This window comes from Crinia signifera, chromosome 2, assembly GCF_055691185.1.
Source record: "Crinia signifera chromosome 2, ASM5569118v1, whole genome shotgun sequence".
Taxonomy (NCBI): Eukaryota; Metazoa; Chordata; class Amphibia; order Anura; family Myobatrachidae; genus Crinia; species Crinia signifera.
Genome location: NC_139218.1, coordinates 69,113,378 through 69,140,306, shown reverse-complemented (window position 1 = coordinate 69,140,306; position 26,929 = coordinate 69,113,378). Strand labels below are relative to the sequence as shown.

Sequence of the window (26,929 nt, the reverse complement as noted above, 5' to 3'; positions counted from 1 at the left end):
GTTTCTAGGCACCATAAGATGCTAAAAGTTAGGTACCCCCCCACAAATGACCCCATTTTGCAAACTACACCCTTCAGGGAATTCATCTAGGGGTATAGTGTACATTTCAAACCCCCAGGGGTTTCACCAATTGTGGTACAACTGGGCAGTGAAAATGAAAAAAAAATTAATTTTTCATTTTCACAGCTCAGTTGTATCAAAATTGGTGAAACCCCGGGGGGTTTGAAATGTACACTATACCCCTAGATGAATTCCCTGAAGGGTGTAGTTTGCAAAATGGGGTCACTTGTGGGGGGGTTCCACTGTATGGGTGTTTCGGGGGTCATTCAACCAGAATCTGTGCTGCAAAATCCAAAAATCACTCCTTCCCTTCTGAGTCCTGCCATGCACCCAACTGGTATTTTTTGGTCACACATGAGGCATTGCCGTACTCGGGAGAAATTGGGGCACAGATTTTGGGGTGCTTTGTCTCCTTCATTCCTTGTGAAAATGAAAAATTTTGAGCCAGATCTGCATTTTTGTGTAAAAAAATGTAATTTTTTACAGAAAAATGCAGTTCTGGCTCAAAATTTTTTATTTTCACAAGGAATGAAGGAGACAAAGCACCCCAAAATCTGTGCCCCAATTTCTCCCGAGTACGGCAATGCCTCACGTGTGACCAAAAAATACCAGTTGGGTGCATGGCAGGACTCAGAAGGGAAGGAGTGATTTTTGGTGGTGAAATGAATGGTGGGTGCTATGTCGCATTAGCAAGACCCCCGAAGCACCAATACAGTGGAACCCCCCCACAAGTGACCCCATTTTAGTCACCAGCTTTGGGAGGGGGGCTGGCGCTGCGGCTGGCGGGGGGGTGGGAGGGGTGCTGGGGCAGCCGGGTGGGTGGGAGGGAGGGGGGCTGCCGGGTGTGTGTGTGTGTGTGTGTGTGTGTGTGTGTGTGTGTGTGTGTGTGTGTGTGTGTGTGTGTATATATATATATATATATATATATATATATATATATATATATATATATATATATATATATATATATATATATATATATATACATACTTACTAGGTGATTCATCGCGCCCTACGGGCGCTCTTCACACCGGCGTAAGGGGCTACGCCCCTTAATTTGTGAACATTTGTATTGTGAGAAATATGGTTAGAATTGTATGAAAGATGCCCTGTATTGCAGCTTCTGGCAGTGGGTGAGGGTCCAGCGTGGCAGCACAGGAGTACCGGACGGTGGCCCTGAGTCAGTGTCTCCTCCTACTGGGTGGGAGTTAGGGTGCATGAGAGCAGGAGGCTGGGATATGAGGCATGATAGGGTTATGTGGGCAACACAGCGTCAGCGATTACCCAATGGTGGAAGTTACGGTTCAGGAGAGCAGGAAGCTGGGTAGTGATAGGGGTGTGTGGGCATACGGGGGACTAAAGAGGGTGGTGGACACTGTGGAGCTTCTGCCAGTGGGTGAGGGTCCAGCGTGGCAGCACAGAAATACAGGAGTCAGTGTCTCCTCCGACTGGGTGGGAGTTCGGGTGCATGAGAGCAGGAGGCTGGGCGGTAAAGCATGATAGGGGAATGTGGGCAACACAGGGTGAGGGGGTCTCCACTGGCGGAAGTTACGGGGCAGGAGAACAGGAGGCAGGGCAGTGTCCTCCCACATTGATGGCAAAAGTATTCAACATCGGCCATAAACCATTGATTATTTGAAAATCATTGATGGTCGATGGGCATCCCTAGAACTGGAGGAGGGTGGGGGACAGTATGCAGCTCCCGGCAGTGGGTGAGCGTCTCCTCCCACTGGGAGGGAGTGAGCGTGCATGAGAGCAGGAGGCTGTATAATAGTGGTATGTGGGCAAGACATTGATAAAAGTTGTGGCGCTGGTGCAGAGGGCAGTGGGGAAACCTGCAGTGCGGCAGCCAGGGCCGGATTTCCCACCTAGGGGCGGTACCTGCTTGTGGTGGTACAGGATCCCCCATTGTCACGGGAGTACGTGAAATGCGGGAGAGGGGGCCGCGGTGGTCCGCTGGGGGGTGGAATTGCCGGAAGGGGGTCTGGGGGGTCTGCAAATTGCGGGAGGGGGGGTGGTGTGTGGGGATCCGCGGTTAGCGGGAGGGGGCGGGGGTCCGCAAATCGTGGGCAGGGGCGTGGGGGGGCTTGAATCGTGGGAAGGGGGTTCCGCAAATTGCGGGAGGGGGGTTGTCGGGGTTAGTGAATTGCGGGAGGGGGGGTTGCGGAGGTCCGTGAATTGCGGGAGGGGCGCGTTGGGTGCCGTGAGTCAAGGGGGGGTGGTGCGGGGTCCGTGAATCACGGGAGGGGTCATGAATTGCAGGAGGGGGGGGTCGTGGGGGGGCTGCGAATCTCAGGAGGGGGGGTGTGGGGGGTTGCCGTGAATTGCATGAGGGGGGCGTGAATCAAGGGAGGGTGGGCGCAGGGGGGTGGTGCGGGGGTCCGTGAATCGCGGGAGGGGGCATGAATCGCGGGAGGGGGGGTCGTGGGGGGTTGCGAATCGCAGGAAGGGGGGTGTGGGGGGTGCCGTGAATTGCGTGAGGGGGGCATGAATCGCGGGAGGTGGGGTCCCCGAATGTGTGAATTAGGGGGCGGTCGCAAATCGCGAGAAGTGCCAAAAGGGCCCGCAAATCGTGGGAAGGGGGCGCTACGGGGGTTCCGTGAATCGCGGGAGGGGGCGGCGCGAATTGCGGGAGGGGGGTCGCAAATCACAGTAGGGGGGGGGGGGGGGGGTGTGCCGTGAATCGCGGGAGGGGGGGTCGCGGGGGGCCCTTTAAATGCCGGGAGGGGGGGTCGCAGGGGTCCGGCGAATCGCGGGAGGGGAGGATGCAGGGGTCCTGCGAATCGCGGGAGGGGGCTCGCGGGAGGGAGGGGTCGCTGGGGTCCCGCGATTTGCGGGAGGGTTGCGGGGGGCACGCGTTTCGCGGGAGGGGGTGGTCGCGGAGGTCCAGCGAATCGCGGGAGGGGGTGGTCGGGTCTGGGACGGATATTAGACAGCACTTACATCGACACCATTAGTTCGACAGCTCAATAGGTCGACATGGTTTTAGGTCGACATACCATTAGGTCGACGTGTCATTATGTCGACAGCTCATTAGGTCGACAGCTCATTAGGTCGACAGCTCATTAGGTCGACATGTTTTTAGGTCGACACTGCCATTAGGTCGACAGAGTCTATGTCGACAGTCAAAAGGTCGACATGGGTTTTTTCACTGTTTTTTTTTGCCCGAAATGTCGACACAGTCGACATGGACAAAGTTTGAAGTGTACCGCAGCCGCTCGCTATGCTTCGGGCACGGTGCCTCGCTGCGCTCGGCACACTATTTTATTCTCCCACCACGCCCTAGTGGATAGTAGGGCATGAAATACCGCCTGTCGGCACATGTCGGCTCAATAAACAGTGAAAAAACCCATGTCGACCTTTTGACTGTCGACATAGACACTGTCGACCTAATGGCAGTGTCGACCTAATGAGCTGTCGACCTAATGAGCTGTCGACCTAATGACATGTCGACCTAATGGTATGTCGACCTAAAACCATGTCGACCTATTGAGCTGTCGAACTAATGGTGTCGATGTAATGGCTGTCGATGTAAGTGCTGTCTAACAATAGTCCGGATACCGGGGTGGTCGCGGGGGTCCCGCGAATCGCGGGAGGGGGGTCGCGGCAGAGGGTAGGGATGTGCAGGAGTAATGGTGGATGGTGGGGGGAGGTGATGGGACTGTAGCCCTGGCTGGGTGGGGGGAGGTGATGTCAAGGGGGTGGAACGTCAGACACATGAAAGTGAAACTGTCCTACACAGGAACGTTCTCCACAGGGGTTGAGTGACAGATCTGGCTAAATATATAAGAGAGATATATATATATATATATATATATATATATATATATATATATATATATATATATATATATATATATATATATATATATATATATATATATATATATATATATATATATCTCTATATATATATATATATATATATATATATAGATATATATAGTTTTTCAGTGCATATATTTATTTTTTTTCCTTTTTCTGCAGCTTGATGCTGCTGCTGCGGGGGGGAGGGGGGAGGAGGTCATCGCTGCGTGCGCTTCAGACGCTCCGGGGGAGCCGGGGGAGCTGCTGCTGCTGCCGGGTGAGTGCCCGGCGGGTTCGAGGGGGGGCTGCACATCGGAGGTGATCGGTGCTGTACTTGACAGCACCGATCACCACCGATCCCTGTGTTACCGAGCGGCTTAGCCGCCGGTAACACAGGAAACGCTGTGAATGGCTGTTCAGATTTGAACAGCCAATCACAGCGATCGCCGACCGGGGGGGGGCACCCCTGCCCCCCCTGGGCGGCGAGGGGGGATGTCTGCTGTCAGGGACAGCAGACATCACCTAACTGTCACTGCGTCTCTAGACGCAGTGACAGTTAGAAGTCATGACGTATATATACGTCATGTGTCGGGAAGTACTTCCCGACCATGACGTATATATACGTCAAATGTCGTGAAGGGGTTAAGTCCTTTCAGCCTGCAATCAGATAGCTGCCACCCAGACAGAGTGAATTCCCGCCCCATGCAGTTCTGCAAATGAATCACTGATCTGCAAATCCATTTGTAACTCACTCCCAGTCTTTGCAAGTGTGCGCAGATCTGAACCTTCCACAATTCGGTGATCGAAGCCGGAAATGACCACACCGACACTCAAGGAAAACGCCAGTTTTTTCTTTTTTTTCTGATAATCCCAAGAAAATGGACGGTTACCACCCCAAAGGCCAGCTTCCTGTTAGTCAAGTTGTGTGGGGACTGTGGACAAAGTAATCCCTGATTTTAGTCTCTGTTTGGCCTTGCACATGAGCGCTACGCATGCACAGTCATTAAATATCCGATCGGCTTGCGAATTTACACAACAGCTATCAGGTCTGAATAAGCCCCTTCATACAACTATATCAAATTCAGAGTACCACTGTCATATTTGGGGTAATGAAGACAACACGCCTGAAACGTATGTACATATACGGTATAAAAAAAAAAAAAAAAAACATAAGATACAAATGTATATACATTTATTATTTGGAATCTACATTTCATTGTCTTTAACATGGTCTATACATGATTCAGGGCATTTTCTAAGTGATCTCACTAGATCGCTTAGAAAATGCAAGTATATTGCTCCGTGTGTAGGGTCCATATCAATGCATGTCACTATCGCCCAGCGATTAATATCCAGCATACTCACCAGAGAGTACTGGCCTTGACAGATCACTCGGCACACATCGCTTACACAGCGCTGTGTGCTGAGCGATCTTGCTGCGCACACTGGCCCTTATTCTAGTTGACTCGGACGGATGCGTATTTTTGGACGGCCACCGAGTGTTCTTAGCCCCGCCTACCGTACGGATCGCTCACACCGTCGGAATGCGGTAAGACACTGAGCAAATGGAACGCGAGTGGCTGTTTCATGTGAACACCTCCCCCATCTGTGGGAACCTCCCCCATCCTCCGATGGTCGCCGACCATTGAATGATGGACCGAGCGGTCAGACAGCTCAGAGTGCTCCAGACCCTGTGAAAGCAGGGATATGGGCGGGCAGCTGGCATCCGGCTATATCAGCTGTCCGCCCCCCACACGTGCGTCACGGCTGGATTACCATACGTACGCCCAGCGTTTACATGGGAACGCATATGGTAATGAGCCCAAACAGCCCTTCACGCCCCTCTCCACCCCCTGCCCGGATTGTTCTGACTGATCATTTTCTGTATGGAATTCACGTCGTATTCGGATGTGCGCAGCGTTCGCACATGCGCAAACACAATACATCGGCCGTCCGACCGAACACACAGCCGTCTGACTCAATCAGAATAAGGGCCACTGTGCGAAACAGCATTGCTCAGAAAGCTCAGCAAATCTCCTCAAGTGTAAGCCTCTTAATGGAGCTTCCCAGATTTATGAAGAAGAGTTGTGCACATTAGAAGGCTTAGTGATAAAGCAATGAATTTTCAGAAACCTAAATGAAACAAGAAGCAAAAAGTTTTAAAAAAACAAAAAAACAAAACAAAGAAACCATTATTCCTATGTACCTGTGGTTAAACATTCTCTAAGTGTACAAGTTAATAATCAAACAAGACAGAAACCTACAAAACGGAGCTTTAACAAAGGTACTTAAATTGTTCATCAGTGGGTGCTCAGTTAGAAATAATGTTTTCAACATGGTTCACATTAAAATGTTTTTCATCCCTCAAAATATAGAAGAAAAAAAAAAGGTGGTATATAGTTACAAATCTTCGACCCGTCCATTACAACCATTTCATGGATTGCTCTGATAAACCAACCCCAGCCGAATGGAGAATTGCCCAAGTTCTGGCTGATGCATAGGCCCCAATGCACAGTGTCACAAATGATCAGACATGAAGACTATGGGGGAGATTCAATCGCCGTCGAGCATCTCCCGTGGGGGAGATGCTCGACGGGCCCTATTCAATGCTGTCTTCCCCGACAGCATTGAACAGGGTTTCCTGTCAGAACGAGCCCGACATCTCTAGCTGTCGGGCTCGTTCTGCCGAGAACAGCCGGGAAGTGACGAGCTGCCGGCTGCAGCTCGTCACTTCCCGGCCGCAACTCGCGGCCACGCCCCCTTCTCGCCGCTCGGCGGCCGGGACATTGAATCCCGACTGCCGAGCTCCAGGCGAGCTCACCGAGAACAGGACAGGGGCACGGCTGTCGCGCTAGCTCGACAGCCGTGCCCCTGACATTGAATACCCCCCTATGAGAAGTTTAATAGCTGTTCAGGACAAGTGGTTATGACTAAAGAAAAAAAAAAAACACATAAGATGTACAGTATATATGCTATGGATATTACAGCATGCCTTTTCATTCATATTGTAGATCAGTGGTTCCCAACATCATTCCCCACGCAGTTCATGTTTTTCAGGGCAACCGGCAGGTGCACAGGCGTACTTATAAATCACTGACACATTTTAAATGATCCACAGGTGTAGCTAATTAATTCACCTGCAATTATGTGTGGAGACCTGGAAAATGCAGTCCATTTTCCATCCCTGGAGTATCACTCTCCCTATAGGCCTATACATGCACCGATCCCGGCGTGCGTTCTGGGCTAAACTAGTATCCATCGCATCGCATGCCTAGTGCATGCATTGTGCATGCAATGCAATGCGATAAAAAGACAGTACAAAAAGTATGTGCAGCACATACTTTTTGTACTGTGCGATGAGATGCCGCGGGAGCGTGCACCTCATCACATAGCATCGCACTGCCGGGATTGGTGCGTGTATGGGCACCTTTAGATCTGTATTTCAGCACTGATATGCAGACCAGACCTGTGCTAGAAGCAACACAGCAGGGAGCGGCACCCCAGGCAGGGAAAAGGAACTACATGGGTTTTGGAAGATGCAGGGTCCTAGAATGAACACTATGACATATCTGTATAAGTATTTAAGTGACCACACTGGGTAGATCTGGTCTTACAATGAGTGAGCAGATCACATATGCATAGAATCACATTCTAGTAACATCTCATTTAATCTGGTCTGTACCGTGTACGATTTTGGGCTACCAGTCCATATATAACACACATCCTAGCAAAGCAAATCTTGGCATGAAAGTGCGATTACAGAAATATTGTGACTGAACAGAAAAAAAAAAAGGTTATCAGAACCGTTTTCAGTGTGGAGCAGGCTAGCCCGGTCCATGTGATTAGTACTGGACCTATAGTAGCTTTCCATTTTTCCAGAGCAGCCACAGGATTTCTTACTCAAAACGTGTAATCTGGAGAGGTGTTTGAAATTTGAAATTCATGTTGCGCATAGACGAGTGGAAGTAGGAACAGATTACAAAGCGATATTTACAGTATTTGGTGCATGGATAGACTGGTTATCTATTTCACACATATGGGAGAACTACATATGGCACATAATTGACATGTGTCAAGTCCTAGGGGCTTTTACAGTACTCTGGCCTAGATCCCATGCAAAAAAGCAGTTTGTGATCAAATGACCAGCTGTTCTTTTAAAAATAAAAAACAAAAAAGTTAGTGAACATAATAGATAACAAACGGTATAAGCAAAAACAAAAGATGAAATGTGAAACTATTTGGCCATGCTAAAACTGTAACAGGGCATGCTGGGATGTGTAGTTCAACAACAGCTGGAGAGCGGAAGGTTGAGGAAGTGCCACCCACGTCTATAGACATAGACGTACCCCCTCACGTGTGGTGCCCGAATCCCAATGTGGGTGCAGTCTATGGCTCCCAGCACATTAGGAAATGCTAAGAACTGATAGAATACCACCTTCAGATCCCGCCACTCGGACTCACAACATGGGAATGTGATATATGTGCGCCACAGCTTCTTCAAGGCATATAACACCTGAGTTAAATGCTTATGCCCCTTTCAGACCGCACTTTGGAAACGGTATATTGCCATTTTTTTACGGTTTTAAAACGGTAATCTGTGCGGTCTGAAAGGTGCAGATTCAATTAACCGGTTTGAAAATACCGTTTTTTCAAACCGGTTAAAATGCAGGGTCCTACCCGTTTCAGACCCGGTATTTTGGGATCAAAATCGGGTCTGAAACGGTATTTAGGACCCAGCCAATGAGCTGGGTCCTAAATTCAGCGCAGTGAATATTTAATGAGCGCTCATTAAATATTCATAGCACTGGAGCCGCCCGCCGCGACCCCCTTGCGCGCGTTAACATTACCCGATCTTCCGGGGTAACATCCCCCGATCTCCCAGTGCAGTCTTCACCCCCCCTACCCTCCGTGCAGCCGGTACCTGAGTTCGGTTGCAGATCCCGGCAGTAGTAAGGACCAATGCGCTTATAAAAAAAAGTGACTTTCGGAAAATGTCTGCCCCATAGGAAAATCCATTTTAAAAAAACTGTCTTTCGTGTGGGGGCAGCCATTTTCCGAAAGTCACTTTTCTTATAAGCAGCAGCTTGCTCCCTCCTCCTGCGCAGCTCCTCCAAATGGGCAGTATCCCAAATGACCAGCTCTACTCCAGACAGCAAAACCTTCAGCTCTCAAAGCCTCACAGGTGCTCTTGATGAGTTTCTGATTATAGTAGAGGACACCTATGTAAAAGTTAATGATTTCCATTTTTAAGTTGGTCTGTTTCAAAATCGCCCATCAGAACCTGGTCTGTTCCTGTGGCGACATTTAGTAAAAATTTAGAGGCAAATTCCGAATTTACATCCTATTAAATCGTCAATATGTATACTTTATTGAAGTGAAGTGCAAATTCAAACTGACAGGTAACCATGTGCAAATTGACCGCGGAAAAATGAGATATTAAGCGCAATTCGCATCCTATTAAGTTGTCCATTTCACAAAAACGGGTGAATTCGGACGTTTTTTTGACTAACAATCATAAAAAAGTCAAAATATCTCATCCCATTAAATGTCACCCATAGTCATACTTGCCTACTTTTGAAAACTAGTTTCAGGGAGATTATAGTTGGTAGTAGAATTGTGCACAGTGCCTCATTGACGGGGCGTGTCATGCTCCATCCAAAGGGCGTGTCTAGTTCCATATATGGAGAGATTGTGAACGTGGCACCTAGAAGCGTGGGTGTGTACTGCTACATCTGAGAGGAATCTTTTTAAATTACTTATATCCAAATGTAGATGATCCCCAGAGCAGTTAGTAAGAGTTACTATACTTGCTAAAGTGCTGGGAAATGGTGCTGATGATTCAATGTAAATGTATCTCTCTCTCTCTCATTCCTTTTTCCCCAAAAATGCAACAGTGTAATGTGGGCAAGGTGACATGAGGGAGATTGCTAGACTAATTAAGGAGAGCGGGAGATTGCTGTTATTTCAGGGAGTCTCCTGCAGAATGCAGGAGGGTAGGCAGCTATGCCCATAGTATGTTCAGTATAAGGAAATAATGAGTTTTGAAAGAGACAAAAGAAAAATGTCAGAAAAACATAAAACAGGAGGGACGATCTATGGAAGCCAGATTCAACAATTTTATATATGCTATTGCCTTATAAAACTATAGGTTTAAGTAGACCTATTTTGCATTTAATATGGTCTGCAAAATTAGATACAATGAGGGGAAGTGAGTTAATGGGACAGTAATATCAGGATTAGTATGATAATAGAAGTAAAACTCTTACTTAAGAAACAATAAAAGAGAGATAAAGAAGGTCGTAACCACACCCATTTGTGACTGACCACAGCCCCTATGACATAACTTATCTAACTAACCATACGTCCCTCTGTCATCACAACACAGCATAAGTTATGATTTAGCAATTTCATATTCATTAACAGTTATTTATATAGCGCACACATATTCCGCAGCGCTTTACAGAGAATATTTGAACATTCACATCAGTCCCTGCCCCAGTGGAGCTTACAACCTATATTCCCTACCACATGTACACACTCACATGCATTCTAGGGTTAATTTTTTATTGGGAGCCAATTAACCTACCAGTATATTTTTGTATTATGGGAGGAAACCGAGTACCTGAAGGAAGCCCACGCAAGTACGGGGAGAATATACAAACTCCGCACAGTTAGGGCCATGGTGGGAAATGAACCCATGTCCTCAGTGCTGTCATTCAAAATCTGTAAACATTAAGGGGGGTATTCAATGCCTTGACGGCAAGCTATGGACAGTGAAAACTGTCAATTGCTCGCCATCAGTGTATTCATCTCACTCCCCTTCACTCACTGTTTCAACCTCACCTGTTCCCTGAGGCTAGGTGGAAACGGCGGATGTGGCCATTAAAATGGTGGAGTTCGCCGCAAAATGCGGCGGACTCGCTGCATTTGTGGTGAACCTCACTATTTAAGCGGATCCGCGCTGGCGAGGATTTGGCCCTTACATTAAATTAGGTGAGGGGACGGCAAGGGGGTTTGACGGCAAGGATGGCTTGTTTTCCTCACCGGCCGCATTAAATACCCCTCTAAATAATGTATGTAAAATACAAGAAGCATTTGCATCTAGGAGGAGTCTGTTTCAGCCTAAAAATGTTTACAGCTCCTGAATCATTTTTATTTCTTCTTAGTTTAGTGCAACGGTTCCCAAACTTTTTGGAATCACAGTGCCCTAGAGCAGGCATGTCCAAACTATGGCCCTCCAGCTGTTGTGAAACTACACATCCCAGCATGCCTTGCCATAATTTTTGCATTCATTTATAGCATACTGTAACTGTGGCAAGGCATGACGGGACTTGTAGTTTCACAACAGCGGAAGGGCCATAGTTTGGACATGCCTGCCCTAGAGTATCAGAATTTTTTTTCGCGGCACCCCTAGTATAAAAGTTTCTAATTGAGAAATGTAGTATTTTTTTCTCAATTAAGTAAATTGTGTTTGTCACCCGTATTCAGTTATGTTATGAGGGACAGGATTTGTTTGTTCACATAGTTTGATTGACAGTCACCAGCCCTGATTTTGCCTATCACAATGACCATAAATAATTATTATTGGTCCTGGACCACCAGCCCAAGGCACCCTTGCAAGTGTCCCTAGGCACCCCAGGGTGCCACAGCACACAGTTTGGGAGCCACTTGTTTAGTGTATATAAAGTGATCATTAAACACTTTGCTTCAGCCAGGGATTCCCAGTGCAAGAGACAAGTAGCTGAAGGGGTGTATCAGGAAGAGAGGATGGATAGACAGGAAGGGGGGGGGGGTGATAATAAAACCTACAGTCACACCCCATGGAATAAAAACAGTGTCGTGAGTTCTCAATAGTCTTGTCTCAGGGGCATTTTTAGAGAGTGTATGTTTCATATAATATTTGGGGTTATGTCCTTTTTCAAAATACTGACTTAAGTACAAAGAGAGAATTATTGTGCTAGGACAGCTGTAGAGTGACAGGAAGACATTAAAACGGATGCCATCAAGATATTTTAGAATGTGTAATTGGCTCCATGTGTATATGGGCATTTAACTTCAGCTATATATTTTGACAGACATCTATAAAAGCCCACAGGTTTAACACATACAACTATTTTCGTTTAACACTTCCTACATAAAGTTCTGCTAACCTAAAGAACATGTTGAGGCATTTATTACAACCAAAGATTGGCAAAAATAGATAGCTTTGCCTACCAGAGTATGCAGCTCTCTCCACGCCAACTCTCATGTGTGCTGCCATTACCCTCTGCTAGCGGCAGGTGTGTGGGACTTTACTTATAGCCTTTGTAATGTGATCGCAGCCATCTCTGGAGGTGGGCTGTTCAAACCTAGCTTCCCAAATGTTCTACTGCTCTGGGAGCAGATGGTTGTCAGAGTACTGGACCCACTACCTAGCCCCAGCATAAAGATTTGCTATCTATTTGATTCTGTGCATGTTTGTGCCTTCTCTCTACTTATTAATACTATTATCATCAGCCTTTATTTATACGGCCCTACAAGGGTTATGAAGCGCCGAACAAAGTACATAAACAAATGAGTAAAACAAGAAAACCACAACTCACAGTACAAGTGATTACACAACAGTAGAAGTGCGCCCCATTTGTGGCAAAGGACACGCAAGCGTGTGAGATGCTTGCGCATCCCTGTCCCGACGAACAGCGCAGCAAGAAGAGAGCAGCTCCATCGGTACTTACAGTTCCAGTGTTTTGCGCACCAGCGGCCACTAGATGGCAACATACAAAGCAATTCAAGTGTTGCTCCATTTGGGCGCACAGCCTCCTTCTCTGGCATTATTGTTCTGTTGCTCCGTCATTTTGATGGGCTGGTAACTTTTGGTATATAAACATTGATGTATCAGCAGTCATGACTCTGAAATAAGCATCAGGGTGGTAAAGACAGAGGGCAATGTGCCATTGTAGGGAGTATGTAGGAGATTATAGTCTAAATAAGGGAAGGGAAGGCACATGAGTAGAGGGGGCCCAGCTCGTGAGATCTTACATTCCAAAGGAAAGGGACCAAAAAGACAGAAGTGGCACAGATGGAGTTGACAGTTAGCAATAAAGATGATTTTGATGAAAAAATGGGCACGTTTAAAGTTTTAGGGCGAGATGTACTAAGCCTTGAAAAGTGATAAAATGGAGAGTGATAAGTCACCAACCAATCATCTCCTACCTGTTATTTTTCAAACACAGCCTTTGACCTGGTAGTTATCTGCTGATTTATCACTTTCTATTTTATCACTTATCAAGCTTAGTAAATCTGGACCTTATAGAAAGGAAGAGTTCAGTAGGCAGATTTAGAGAAATTCTAGATAGGGGCAGCAAGTACAAAATCTTGGAAGTAATCAGTTGGCAGGAGAAACAACAATTTGTGGATTGAAGAGGGTGGGCTGAGTGTGAAGGGTGAACAGGTAAAGCGGTGTATACACGGTGCAATATATTGCTCATTGTCTCCTTTTCATCAGGGACCAGAGATGGTCGCCGATGAACAGGAGACTCTGCTGGGGGAGCTGAAGAGGGAAACAGATGATCAGCGACCATTAGGAGGCTGAACACGGAAGCGTGCACCCGGCGTTTTATTGCTGCAGCACAAACATATTGCCAGCGATATTGCACCTTGTGTAAACAGCTTTAGAGATGGTAATGGGAGAAGAATGGATGAGGGCTTTGTAAGTGAGAGGTAGATGTATGAAGCAGTGATAAGGGAGAAGTGAGCCAGAGGATAAGTGGCGCATGGCAACCAATCAGCACTGAAGTAACATCTATAATTTGCATAATACAACATTTTAAAGAACAGCCGATTGGTTGCCATGGGCCACTTCGATTCTGGCTCACTTATCCTTATCACTGATTCATACATCTACCCCTGTGTGTGAGAAGATTGAATTGGATTCTGAAGAGGAGCTAGTGTGGGGCTTGTACGAGGGGGAAGCAGATGTAATACGTTTGGAGAGGATTATGAGCTACTGTAGGCTTGCAGCACCAAGGACAGATTGGAGTGGAGAGAGCCAATAGTCAGGGAGGTCAGAAAGGAGATATCAGTAGTCCAAGCTACTAGTGAGTGAATGAGACCTGTGAGTGATCACCAGGTATCTTCACCTTGGCTTTGCTTGTGCCTGATCTTGGCGTCTCCCAGTGTGCCAACTTTGTACTCAAATCTCCTTGTCTTACCAGGGTCTTCAATACCACAAGCCTGGTATTATCAACATCTCTACATAACTGCTACCACTGATCTACCAATTATAGAAGGGGACCTGCATACAGGAGAAACAAGCTGCAAAACTCCTTGTGATGGTCCCTGGCAAAAATCCCCATAGCCTACACACCCTGATCCCTGGTTGCACTAATACTGGCTGGTGGAATTAATCCATTAACATTTATTATTACATATATTTGATACGTCTCCTATGTTTAAAAGCCTCCTATGTTTCCTCTATGCCAAGCTGGGTTTGAAACAGCTCTGAGAAATTAGGCATTGTTTCATAAATGTCAGAAGCTCAGCTCCGAGATATTTGGTCAAAGCCATACCCCATTTTAGCAATAGGACTGGGAAAAAAAAGTGGCACCAGCAGTAAAAAAGAAGCAAAGACATCCTCTCCAAAGTCCCTAATACCCCTTTCACATCGCACTTTTAAAACGGTATATTGCCGTTTTTTTTTCAATTTTAAAACGTTTAAGGCTGCAATGTGAAAGTGCCAGAGTTGATTTACCGGTTAAAGTTAACCGGTATTTCAACACAGTTAAAAATCAGAGTCCTACACGTTTTAAAGCCGTTTTTTTGGCAGTTTGAACAGCTCTATTTCATTGGCTTGAAACATGTCCCTTGGGGTTTAAACGGGTTGAATGTTTGAATGGTATTAAATGATTTTTAAAACGGTTTTCACCTGCAATGTGAAAGGTCTCAAGGCTCGCACCCGTTTTAAAGTCCCATTTAAGAATACTGTGTCATTACCCATTTCTGCAATGTGAAAGCAGTATAACTGTCCCAACCTGTGGGGACTATCCCATGTGTGTGCACACATGTCCTGACTCCAGAGAAGCATGCCCCTGCTCATTATAATGTTTGGGTGCCTTTGTTGCACAATTCAAGGGTTACTTAAAAAAAAAAGTTGGTTAGGACTGGCCCATTATGATGCACCAATTTATTTTTACCGGAGAAGGCACAATATTTTCCTTGTTGGGGGGTATGTATTCACATGTTGTGTATAGCATCAACCGTAAGTTTTCTGATAGGGATCTGATGAGAGCTTTAATATGTGTCATTGTATATTCTACATAGTTTTTTTTTATGTAGAAATGTAATTATGAGAGCTTACAATCAAAAGGGAGGGGCAGACAGACCAGGGTGACACAGATGGGGTAGACAGCAGAACAGAGATGGCTGGGTTTGATGAATTGGGTCCTGCACACCTCTACTAGTAATTGCAATTAGCCTGTATGAGTTTTTTTTCCCTTTAACAAATCTTAAACCTACATCCCAATATTGTGGACCCCTTTAGATGGTCAATCTGTGTTCCACTGACAATGGTGGTTGCCTCATTGAAAGTAATTTGATATCAAAATTAGACATGGAGGGGAACAACACGATGGGGAATAAATTACATTCCCCTTGGTGGGTATAGAAGCATTTCTCTGGCAGCATGCTACAGCAGAGTATTACTCTCTAGATTTCCCTGGGTGTACACCCAAATAAAATATGCTGCACAAGCTTATGTTTTTGAGAATTGCCCTTCTTAAGAAGCATTGAATTGTTTTAGCAGTTGTTAGCTGTGGTGTGGGGGTGGCACCTGACTGGATGGTTATGGCACCTGTCCAATCAGGACCTGGCTTCACTCTACAGCTACCATCAGCAACCAAAGACATTATTCTGTGAGCTTCCAGCCATTTAGAAATTACTGCATTGTATCTCGCTTCTTACCCCTTTAATCAATAAGCCTGAATTTTCCCCGGGGTTAGCTCTTCGTACCCTACCAGGGCTTACTCTATAGATGTGTCTTACCTGGGGCAACTAGTAGATAAGTCTGGACTACGTTCTTTTGCAGACCTGCATACAGAAATTGGTCTCCCGGCAGACCTCTTTTGGTTCTACCTTCAAGTTAGACATTATATCTTCTCCCTTCCCAAACGGAACCAACTCCCTTTGAATCATTACTCCTTTCCCAAGAGTTCCCAAAACATCTGATTTCTAAATTCTACCAAATATGTCTAAGTAATCTTCCAGATTTGACACCTGTCTTTACTGTGGCTTGGAACAAGGAGCTGGGCCGAGATCTGATGGAAGGACCAATGGAATCAAATATTTAAGTATATCTTTGCATCCTCTTCCTCAGTCCAGACATTGGAAACCCAGTATAAGATAATGTCTCGTTGGTATAGATGCCCGTCCACACTGCACCAAATAAACCACACTCTGCCTAATCTATGCTGGAGATGTAATCAGCCTACAGGCACCCCTATACATATCTGGTGGTCATGCCCAGTTATTCAAGAATATTGGAGTCAGATCCACAATATTTCTGAAAAAAAAAACTAACTCTTCACTCCCCTTTAGCCCATAATTTTGGTTGCTTAATCTTATTAGACACCTAATGAATGCAGCAAGAGCAGTCATACCTTGCCACTGGAGGTCCTCGACACCCCCTCCTCTCTCATATAGAATGGACCTGTGCATGACTATGGAAGACCTGACATCCTTTTTGAAAGATTCCACCCAGACCTTTAATGCCCCCTGGTTCGGATGACTTGCCTTCAAAGAATCCCCTGATTATTCCCACCATGCCTCATTAAGGCAGGTTTCTAATACGCAATGATCCTTAGGCACATTCTTCCCCCCTTCCCAAACTCAACCCTCCTCTTTTACCTATTAATCTTCTGCCATACCACTTTCTCTCTATATCTCAGATGTGTATTTTTTCTAGATGAGTGGCATTTGTAATACATCTATGGCCCCACTGATAAACATAATTACATTTGGTACTTGTGTATTATAGCGGCGCCCCCAATGTTGGTCGTGCGATGTTTTTATCGCATCACATGCCATACACCCGATGGCATGCGATGCGACGCGATTTTTGCCCCTAAACGATGAAAAATTGTATAAACACCCTAAAGGGTGCTTTTAAGCTATCCACGTCGGCGTGGAGTTGAGAATAGAAAGTGTGGCGAGTGCAGCAAGCCACCGAGCCCGAAGTGTGGCGAGTGCAGCGAGCGGACACCTTCACAGGTATCTGCGTCCCCTCGCGGGCTTCACAGGTATCCGAGTGCGCTCACCACGCTTCGGGCTCGGTGGCTCGCTGCGCTCGCCACACTTTCTATTCTCAACTCCACGCCGACGTGGATAGTGGGGGTATGAAAAGGTCGTAGGACGCGTACCACTGCGCTCGCCACGCTTCAGGTTCATGTTTATAGTGGGGGGTGGCGTGGGGGTGCATTTAACATTGTAAGCACCCATTAGGGTGCTTATACAATTTTTAATCGCATTGCATTGTATGGCATTGTATGCCATATACAATGTCATACAATTTTAAAATTGTATGACATTGTACAATATTGCGCGATATCGCATCGCATGCCTTTTGGTATGCAATGCGATGAGCGCCGCTATAATACACAAGTACCTTACATTTTATTGCCGCTCTTAAATATTGCACTTGATCTTTGCATTGTATTCTTATATTGTCTGAAAGTGCATTGCATTGTTTCACGGTGATGATGTTTTGTAACTTTATCTCAATAAAAACTGATTGCATATAAAAATAAAGAAATTACAGCATTAACACATGGGGCTTACAGAATAAGCAGTTACCAATGTAGGGACTCCATTTTATTGCTACAAAACATTTAGAATTAGTTTGCATTGTACATCGTCACTCATTACAAGTGAGACACAACAAGCTTCACAGACTATAAAAAGGTACGACACTTACTTCATCCTATTTAGTTTCCTGATTACTGCTACAGTTCTGAAATGACCTTGACCTTTCAAACTCTCTATTAAGAGGAAAAAGGTTGCCTTCTTCATTAAAAACAGTGACCATTTACATCAGAAATTTATAGCGTATGGGAAATGCACAACCACTACCACAGAAATAAATAGCAGAGGGACTACATACATGCGTGTGCGATGTTTAAACTCCAGAACATTCATGGTTTGGAGACACTTGAAAATCAAAGTCTGTACCTAATTAGAAAGCTGCTTTCATCCAATCTGGTTTGTTCTACATTGTCGTCAAACACTGGGACAGCAGCATGCTGTACAAATGGACAGAGGAGGGTACCAGTAAATTCAAACCAGCCGATCTGAGTAACCCGGGCATCCTCTGAGGCAGACAGCCCATTCATAAATTCAGTTACAGATGTATTTACAAACATTGGCACTTCAATTTGGCATGAGTGACACCTTCCCACTGCACTAGTTAATAGCACTCTGTCAGCACCACTCATACTACATGAGAGCTGCACAGAGCAGTTGCACGAATGCCAACTCTACAATTAAAAGAACTGAACTCCGAAGTTAAAAAGCATGTATGATAAATGATTCAAAAAATAAAATAAAAAAGGAATAACTGAAAGACAATTGCATTTTCCATGTAAATGTAAAACTTGCATTCTCTGTGGGGAGGTTGAGGAATATATTTCTAAAAATCCATTTCAAGGTGCGTACACACGTACAGATTTTTCTGTCTGATCTATCTGGTGGGAACAAAAACCTGAAAATGTATGGAAGCAAATGACAATCAAAAAATTGTTCCCAAACGCTTGAAAACAGTCAGGGATCAGTCAGACAAATTGTTTAAATCATTCTGATATAACAATTTTATCAAAGCATATATTTTTTCTCTGTTTTCCTGCATTTGGGTGGAAAGATTTGATTGTCATATGCTCCCATACATTTCCAGGTTTTTGTTCCCACCAGATAGATCAGACAGAAAATCTGTACGTGTGTACGCACCTTTACCATTTTATTTTTAAATTGTATTACCCTATTAGGCTGACCAGCAAAAAAATGCCTTTTCCCCCCGAAAACACACTGAACCTGTTTGTTTTCGATAAAAAAAAATAATAATAAAAAATTGTTCTTGTCTTTTTTAATCAGCTACCATAGCACTTATCAGGATTTTGTTTTGCCTGCCAGAGGTAGGTAAAACTAAATCCCAGATAGAGGGATTATCTAAAAAAAAAAAAAATTGATTGGTATAAAATTGGTATATTGAAAGAGGAGGAGTGCAGTCTCTGGCCATCTCTTCTCTAGCAGGCAAGGACAGTACAGGCTCTGAGAACTATGAGCACAGTACAGAAGTCTCTAGGAAAATGAAGCTGTTGCCATCTTCTCAGCAATCCTACTTTGTATGCCCAAAATGCTGGAAAAATGTCAGTAGTGCCATTTTTCCTGTAACTTGTGCCGCATTGTTTCACAAATTCAGGACTTCAGTGAGGAAAGTATTGGAAAAAATGGGTGCATTGTGTATGCGGTTTTGGCCCCCCATAAAGTTGCAGTATAACATCTCTAGTACACAGTTGCTACTAATGGCATATGTGATACATCTTCCATACACACTTCCAGATTTTTTTTTAAAAGATATCACTTAAAAGCGCCCTTCTGAGTTAAATCTTTCAAAAAATGGCTAGTGTGTATGCTCAATATCATTATAGACACCCCCTCTCCCTCCAGTCGACTGAACATGTGCAGTAGGTCAAATTTGGCTCTGTAGCCAATAACCTGCATGTTCAACAGGTTCCACCTATGCCACTGCCAAAATTGTTAACAATATCGTCAGTGCCGTTGGTCAACTGGGGTGTACAAGGCTTTATCAGAATATAAACAAAAATATGTTACTCTACCCCTCTCGGAGCATCTTAGTTGTGCTTGACACCATGCGCCATATAGCATACAGATGCCATACACTTGACTGACTTCTGCCCTCGGAGAAGATGCACGTGACCCCCACTTGAGCCGCCTGGAACCTTAACGCCGGCAGATCTCTCCTGCAACCGGTGAGACTCACAGACTCCGGGCGATGCACACAACCGCGCATCCCATCAGACCCGATGTCAATCACATGTGACTTGAATAGTTTTCATGCAAATTATCACCGCAATCGCACAAAATCGCATGTGACTCACTCTACTGTATGGGAACCTTAAGCGAGAAAACATCTGTATCAAGGTTACACTAATCTAAAGTTCTGCAGAAAATGTTAAAGAAACATAAAACGTTTTTGGCCTCACGATCCTTATCATATGGATATTGTTCAATCGTGTACCAGTATCTCTGCTTTGTTTTGAATAAAAACAAGTTTAAAAAAAAAAATGTGTTTGGCCGAATGAGGCAGCCAACTAGATCAATTCTACATTGGTGGCCGCCTTAACCCAGCTGAGTGCCGGCATCGGCTGGCAGGGAGAGAGAGGCGGGGCAACAGAGGGGGGTGCGGACAGTATGGCCCTCATTACGAAGCATAGTCTATATCTACAATTGATTCTGAGGTACTTGTTTCCTAGCACATCTCATACAATCGCATCGCATCCAATATAGCGGCATGCGATGCGATTCGATTTTTAATTGTACAAGCACCCATCTGTGCTTGCACCCTCATTGTCAACGCCACCCCCACTATCAACACCAACCCGAAGCGTGGGGAGCGCAGCGAGTCTGCGAGGGGTGGCGTTACAAGTCCTCCGACTTTTTCATAACCCCAATATCCACGTCGGCGTGGAGTTGATTTTAGATAGTGTAGCGAGCCACCGAGCACGAAGCCTGGCGAGCCCCGCGAGGGGACGCGTATTACTTAACATGTATTCCGTGTCCGCTCACCAGGCTTCAGGCTCGGTGGCTCGCTGCGTTTGCCACACTATCTAAAATCAACTCCACGCTGACGTGGATAGTGGGGGTATGAAAAGGTCGGAGGACCTCTTGGGGGTATGAAAAGGTCGGAGGACCTCGCGGGCTCGCTGCACTTCGGGTCGGCGTTGATAGTGGGGGTGGCGTGGACAATGGGGGTGTATTTAACATTGTAAGCACCCATCAGGGTTGTACAATTAAAAATCGCATCGCATAGCATGCCATTTGCTGGCATGCGATATTTAATTGTACATTCAGGGTAATTTTTCAGAATATTGCATCGCATACCTTATGGCATGGTATGCGATGGGCGCCGTGCTAGGAAAAAAGTAAAGATTCTGATGCTGTGAGGTCACGCATCAAGGTCAGGAGCTACCAAGCATGGTGCAATCTGCACTATGCGATTTTGACTATACAGTCAAACTCAATAGTGCAAATCTTACCATGTGGACACACCAAAACTCTGATAGACTCCTTTTGAGTACTTTTCACACATATGCTTAAATTGGAAAAAATCTGTTTTGGAGCATAGAGATTTCCCATTATTCACAAACTAGTGCATGGGTCCTCAAACTGCGGCCCTCCAGATGTGGTGAAACTACAAATCCCAGCATGCCTTGCCACAGTTTTCCTATAAGGGAGTGTTAAAACTGTGGCAAGGCATGCTGGGAATTGTAGTTTCACAACATCTGGAGGGCCGCAGTTTGAGGACCCATGATAGTGCATCAGTCGGGTTAAACCTGTATCAAAAAGTCTGCATGTAAGGGGGCTAGGCAGGATAGATCTCCCTGAGCAATTGATAAAATAATCACACAGACAGGGCTGATTTAATAACAAAGGTTAAATCATACACTAATCCATGGCAACTAATCTGCAATCCAGTCTAGAGTACATTATATTAGCAAATGGAAATATACAATTTCTTCGCATTTGCTCCTGTATTATCAACACACATGCATTTAGAAAAAAAAAAATGGATCATCGCAATTAAACTGAAATTAGAGTTAAGAAATGTATTTGTAAATTGCTCATATATGTAAAACCCACATTAAGTCGCCAATGTGACTCAATAAATAAATACACAGCCCTCCTAGCAGTGATATATAGGGGTATATTCAATGCAGACGGCAAGGGAGTTTGCATGGCGAGGATGGCTCGTTTTCAGCAAGGAGCGCTGAAAATAAGCTAACCTCGCCGTCAAACCCCCTCGCCGGCCGATCGCCATATTCAATGTTCCAGCAAAATCCCTTAAACTGTGAGGTTTGCATTTTGTGGTGAGAACCCCGGTTTTGATGGCCGCACTCGCCGTATCCACCTCGCTGAAAAGAACCAGCGAGGTGGAAACGGCGAGTGAAGGGGACGTCATTGTATATTCTGATGGCGAGCTATCGGCACTGTCATAGCTCGCCGTCCCCATTCAATATACTCCATAGACTATTTACCTTTAAATAATTTGAGAAAGAGAACCATAGCTGAAAGGGAATGGGTCATAGGGTCGACAGAACTTAGGTCGACAGTCATTAGGCGAACACATGAAATAGATCGACATGCATTAGGTTGACATAAGAATACAACTGCTTTTGAAAAAAAAAAACGGTACTTGTGTACTAGCACGGCACCCACGATATTTGGTCGCACGACATATAATCGCATGGCATACACCCGATGCACTGCGATGCGATTTAAAATTGTATAAGCCCCCTATATGATGTTTAATTGTATAAGCACCCTAATGGGGGCTTACAATGTTAAATGCACCCCCACGCCATCCCCACTATGAACGTGAACCCGAAGCGTGGCGAGCGCAGCGAGCCCGCAAGGGGCGGCGGTACGCGTCCTACGACCTTTTCATACCCCCACTATCCACGTTGGCGTGGAGTTGACTTTATATAATGTGGCGAGCGCAGCGAGCCACCGAGCCCGAAGCGTGGCGAGCACAGCAAGCCCCGCGAGGGGACGCGTATTACTTTACATGTATTCCGCATCCTCTCGCCACGCTTCGGGCTCGGTGGCTCTCCACACTATATAAAATCAACTCCACGCCGACGTGGATAGTGGGGGTATGAAAAGGTCGTAGGACGCGTACTGCTGCGCTCGCCACGCTTCAGGCTCACGTTCATAGTGGGGGTGCATTTAACATTGTAAGCCCCCATTAGGGTGCTTATACAATTTTAAATTGCATACCATTGTATATGCGATAGAATGGCATACAATTCGATGCTATACAATTTAAAATTGTATAACATCGGCTGCCATCGCATCGCATGCCTTATGGTCTGCGATGCGATGGGCGCCGTGCTAGTACACAAGTACCAAAAAAACCTGTAAAACACATGTTGATCTTTTTCATGTCGACCTAGTGACTATGGACCTAATGCTTGTAGACCTAGAGACCGCATCCCAGTTGAAAAGTTGTCTAATCTGTATTACTCTATGTATATTCCGATATATCACACTAAATAAACGCATTCTAGAGACAGCAAATGATAAGGATGTACTGCAAGTCCGCATTAGGCCTCATATCCACTGGTGAATAAATAAAATTAAAGTCAAATACCTTTCACATTCCTGCCTGTAATGCTGACCACACATCAGACCAACTTTCCTCCAACCATCCAACTAGTTGCTTGGATGGAATAAAAATATGGTACTGGATGGGAGCAAAGGACAATCAGAAATGTGCTCACAAACCCAGGAAAATTGGCAAAAAAACCATTCAGTCAAATTGTTTCAAACAGGTTCAACTACAGTACCGTGTATGAGGGACAGTTTTTGTCCTTTTCCAGGTTTTGGGAGCAAATTTCTGAAGTACATATTACATTTGCTCCCAGCCAGTACCATATTTTTATTCCATCAAATCAACTAGTTGGATGGTTGGAGGAAAGTTGGTTTGAGTGTGTGCACAACATAAGGAAGTAACTAGAATTGCCTAATGCACCAACCCATCTCAAAAGACATGATTTAATGCAAAACATGTGTATGTGTAACATTGTTGTGACGTTATAAATAATTACTAATTCAATTTTAAATACTCGTCTTTCATTTCTCTGAAAGCGATTTCACCACAGATGTCTTGTACATGGACCAGTTTCATTTATTGATATTAATTATTGATATTAATTATACAGTAATCCATACAGTAATAATTTTTTCGTAAAGTCATGATCGTAAATAGGCCCCTTAGTCTTAAAGTCAATAAATGACCTGTTAGAGGGGCGAGTTCCCACTGTGAATGGACAGAACCAGCAGCACCCCACCTTTACAGACCAATCTCATTTGGGACTCACAGATTTTTGTATGCAGACCTTTGGGGCTGCAAACAGAAATCAGCGAATCCGTAGCTACTGTATGCAGTCGCACTTCCTGGCACTGAATCATGATGGGGTTCTAATTGAATTGACCGTAGTAACTATCCAATCTGGCAAAGTCCCCAAATTTCTGCATAAGAGGAAGACATACAAAATATACAATAATTGTACACTATAAATAAATCTATTTACAAAACATCTGATAAAAAAAAGTGTATATTCACAAGAAAACTTTACCGAATGGTTACATACGGTATGGGTCATTGGGTCGATATGCATTGGGTTGACCACTGAATGTCAACATGGCTAAGGTCAAAACAAGCATTAGGTTATCGTGGGTTTTTCACTTTTTTTGTCCCGAATTTCGATAGGGTCGACATGGACACCGTCAAAGTGTACCGCTGCGCTCGCCATGCTTCTGGCACGGTGCCTCGCTGTGTCCGGCACACTATTCTATTCTCCCTCCACCCCTAGTGGATGGAAGGGGATGAAATACTACCTCAAAAAAGTGAAGTACCCATGTCGACCTTTTGACTGTCGACCTAATGCTTGTGTTGACCTATTTCATGTTTCGACCTAAGCAGTGTTGACCTTTAGTGGTCGAACCAATGCACGTCGACATTATGAGGGTGGATCAATAAGTACCTAAACTAACCTATGCATTAATCTGAAATTAGGTATGGCGTTGTTTGAAAGATGGTAGTACACGATAGGAATACCAACTGTCCTCAAATACGCCACCTGTCTTCAAAAGCACGTACTTATTGATCCACCCTCGTATATGTGTGTCAACCGAACGACCATATACTTCCTAAAACAAAATTTCTCAAGCATTAAACACTTTTTGCACCAAATGAGTGAGTACAAGCCATCAATTGACTAGCCCATACAACTTCAACTTGCCACCGATAGTAACATTGAAAACAAACCCAGCACAGTGAAAATCACGTACTGTGCAGACTACAATTACAGATGAAATCCCATTTTAACCTTTTCTCAATGTGACGAGTACTCAGGAAAGGAAACAGTCAGAAAAACTATTATCCAATCGTTACATAACAGGCTGTCTTGATATTGAAGACTGTGACAGGACCCATGGCTAGCTGTCCCGGCCTCCCCAAAATGTTTCCTTGCCAGACCGGAACAAGCCCTGACCTGAGTGAGGCCATTGTGCCATACTCACAGTACAAATAATTGCTGCATTGTGTTTTCTAATATGCGTTTTGTAACAACCTGCAAAGTACTGCAGAACACAGGGAGGGGGGCGGAAGAAAATTTAAATCCTGCTTTCATTCTGATTTAGGCATATAAACCATGACAAACCTGACCTCTCCGACAACAGCACAGGAGCCAGCTCTGTGGGTACTTGGGCACCCCCAAAAATTCTGGTGCCAACCCTCATCTCTATGCATATCATTTCTCAGTTATATGGGATGTTGTACACTCAATGATTCTAAAAAGTTGATGCACAGCAATAGCTTCTTTCCAAACTTTTCCTGTAATAACCTCAATAACATAAATACTTTCTTGCAACGAGCACGAATATACAAAAGCCCAGTGCAACCATCATTAGACCACAATACAATAATGTATATTTATATTGCATGTTTGTGTACACTGTGCAGAAAGTAACAAGGACGGTGGCCCAAACTGTTCATTTACTTGCCAAGTTTTACCACCAGACGGTGTACAAAGAACTAAACCTAATAATACAGACATGATGTGACACACACACTAGGGATATGAGATAAATCCATTCATTCCCTGGAGGCACATGACACCATATGTGCACTCTTTATACCCAGCATCTGACAGGCACATCAAGCATACAATGCACCAGCAGTGACTTCACTTTCCACAGTGTAATCATAAATAGCACAAATCTGAGCTGTCACAATAGCACAACAAAGAGGAAATGGCTGTGGAACAGAGAGATGCAGTGTGTGTGCCCCAGCCATGGTCCCTGCAGGGAGTAATGTAGGTCACTTTACACTACTGCAAGGAGGAGGGTGAAGTGCAGCACTACAGTGCTTAGGTTACCTCCAGCACAAGTCAGCAACATAGGGACTGTGCAGGGAGCTCAGTACTGCTCCCTTGTTTCTTACAGTGTTCCCGCAAGGACTCCCACAGGCTAACCTGAATGAATGCCTAGGTTATAGGCCCATGACATGCCCGCAGAGCCCCTTCTGTGAGGCCCAGGGAAAGCTGCCAGAATGAGCGAGTACGGCCAGCTGCCTGGCACAGGGTGCCTTACCTGGGGCACTGCAGTCTGCACACACCTCGCCCCTCTGCACCTTCCGAGACATCCTCAGAGGAGAGGAGGGGATCACCTTCTGAGCCAGGGTGCTGCCTGCAGCCTGCACCGCTCCGGAGAAAGCCGAGAGCTGCTGCTGCCGTGCCGGAGAGAGGTATCCAGGAGCCCGCAGCCTCCTGCTGCTATTAGTACTACGGTCCCGGGGATTATCTGTCAGGGGATCTGATCTCTCCTCTATCTCTGCAGTTTGCACAGGGCTGAGGGTATCGGCTACTGCTGCTGCAGGAAACTGAGCGAGGCCCGGCCCATCCAACGGGAGGGGCCATATCCCAGGCTTCACCCCCCCAGGGGATGGGAAAAGGAAATGGGAGAGTAAGCAGGAGGAGGAGGAGGAAGAAGAAGAAGGAGGAAAGAAGAAGGAGGAAAGAAGAAGAGGGATAGAAGAAGAGGGATAGAGCTCTGCTGCTGCGTAATAATGAGAAGAGATATTAGACACAACCTGGGCTGTGCCGATACTATTATGTATCATTCTCTGGTTGTGGAGAGTCTATTCTAGGTTCACCCTCACTGCATTACTACATGGGGCTATGCACACACTGCCTGTATCACTACATGGGGCTATGCACATACTGCATGTATCACT

At 45.3% G+C, this 26,929-nt stretch overlaps 1 protein-coding gene across 7 annotated transcripts in view; it reads right to left on the bottom strand.

The window, feature by feature from the left end:
- The window catches only part of GIT1 (GIT ArfGAP 1), a 138,339-nt gene extending 111,715 nt beyond the window's left edge, over positions 1-26,624 (bottom strand). For 4 of the 7 annotated variants that reach the window (XM_083172315.1, XM_083172322.1, XM_083172321.1 and 1 more), the window contains exon 1: positions 26,287-26,623. In XM_083172315.1, the coding sequence (XP_083028441.1) occupies positions 26,287-26,338 (52 nt within the window). In that variant the 5' untranslated portion in view covers positions 26,339-26,623. Of the gene's footprint in view, positions 1-26,286 lie in introns of all 7 variants that reach the window. The other 3 variants (XM_083172318.1, XM_083172320.1, XM_083172319.1) reach the window with 2 other exon arrangements.
- Between the last annotated feature and the right edge of the window lie 305 nt (positions 26,625-26,929).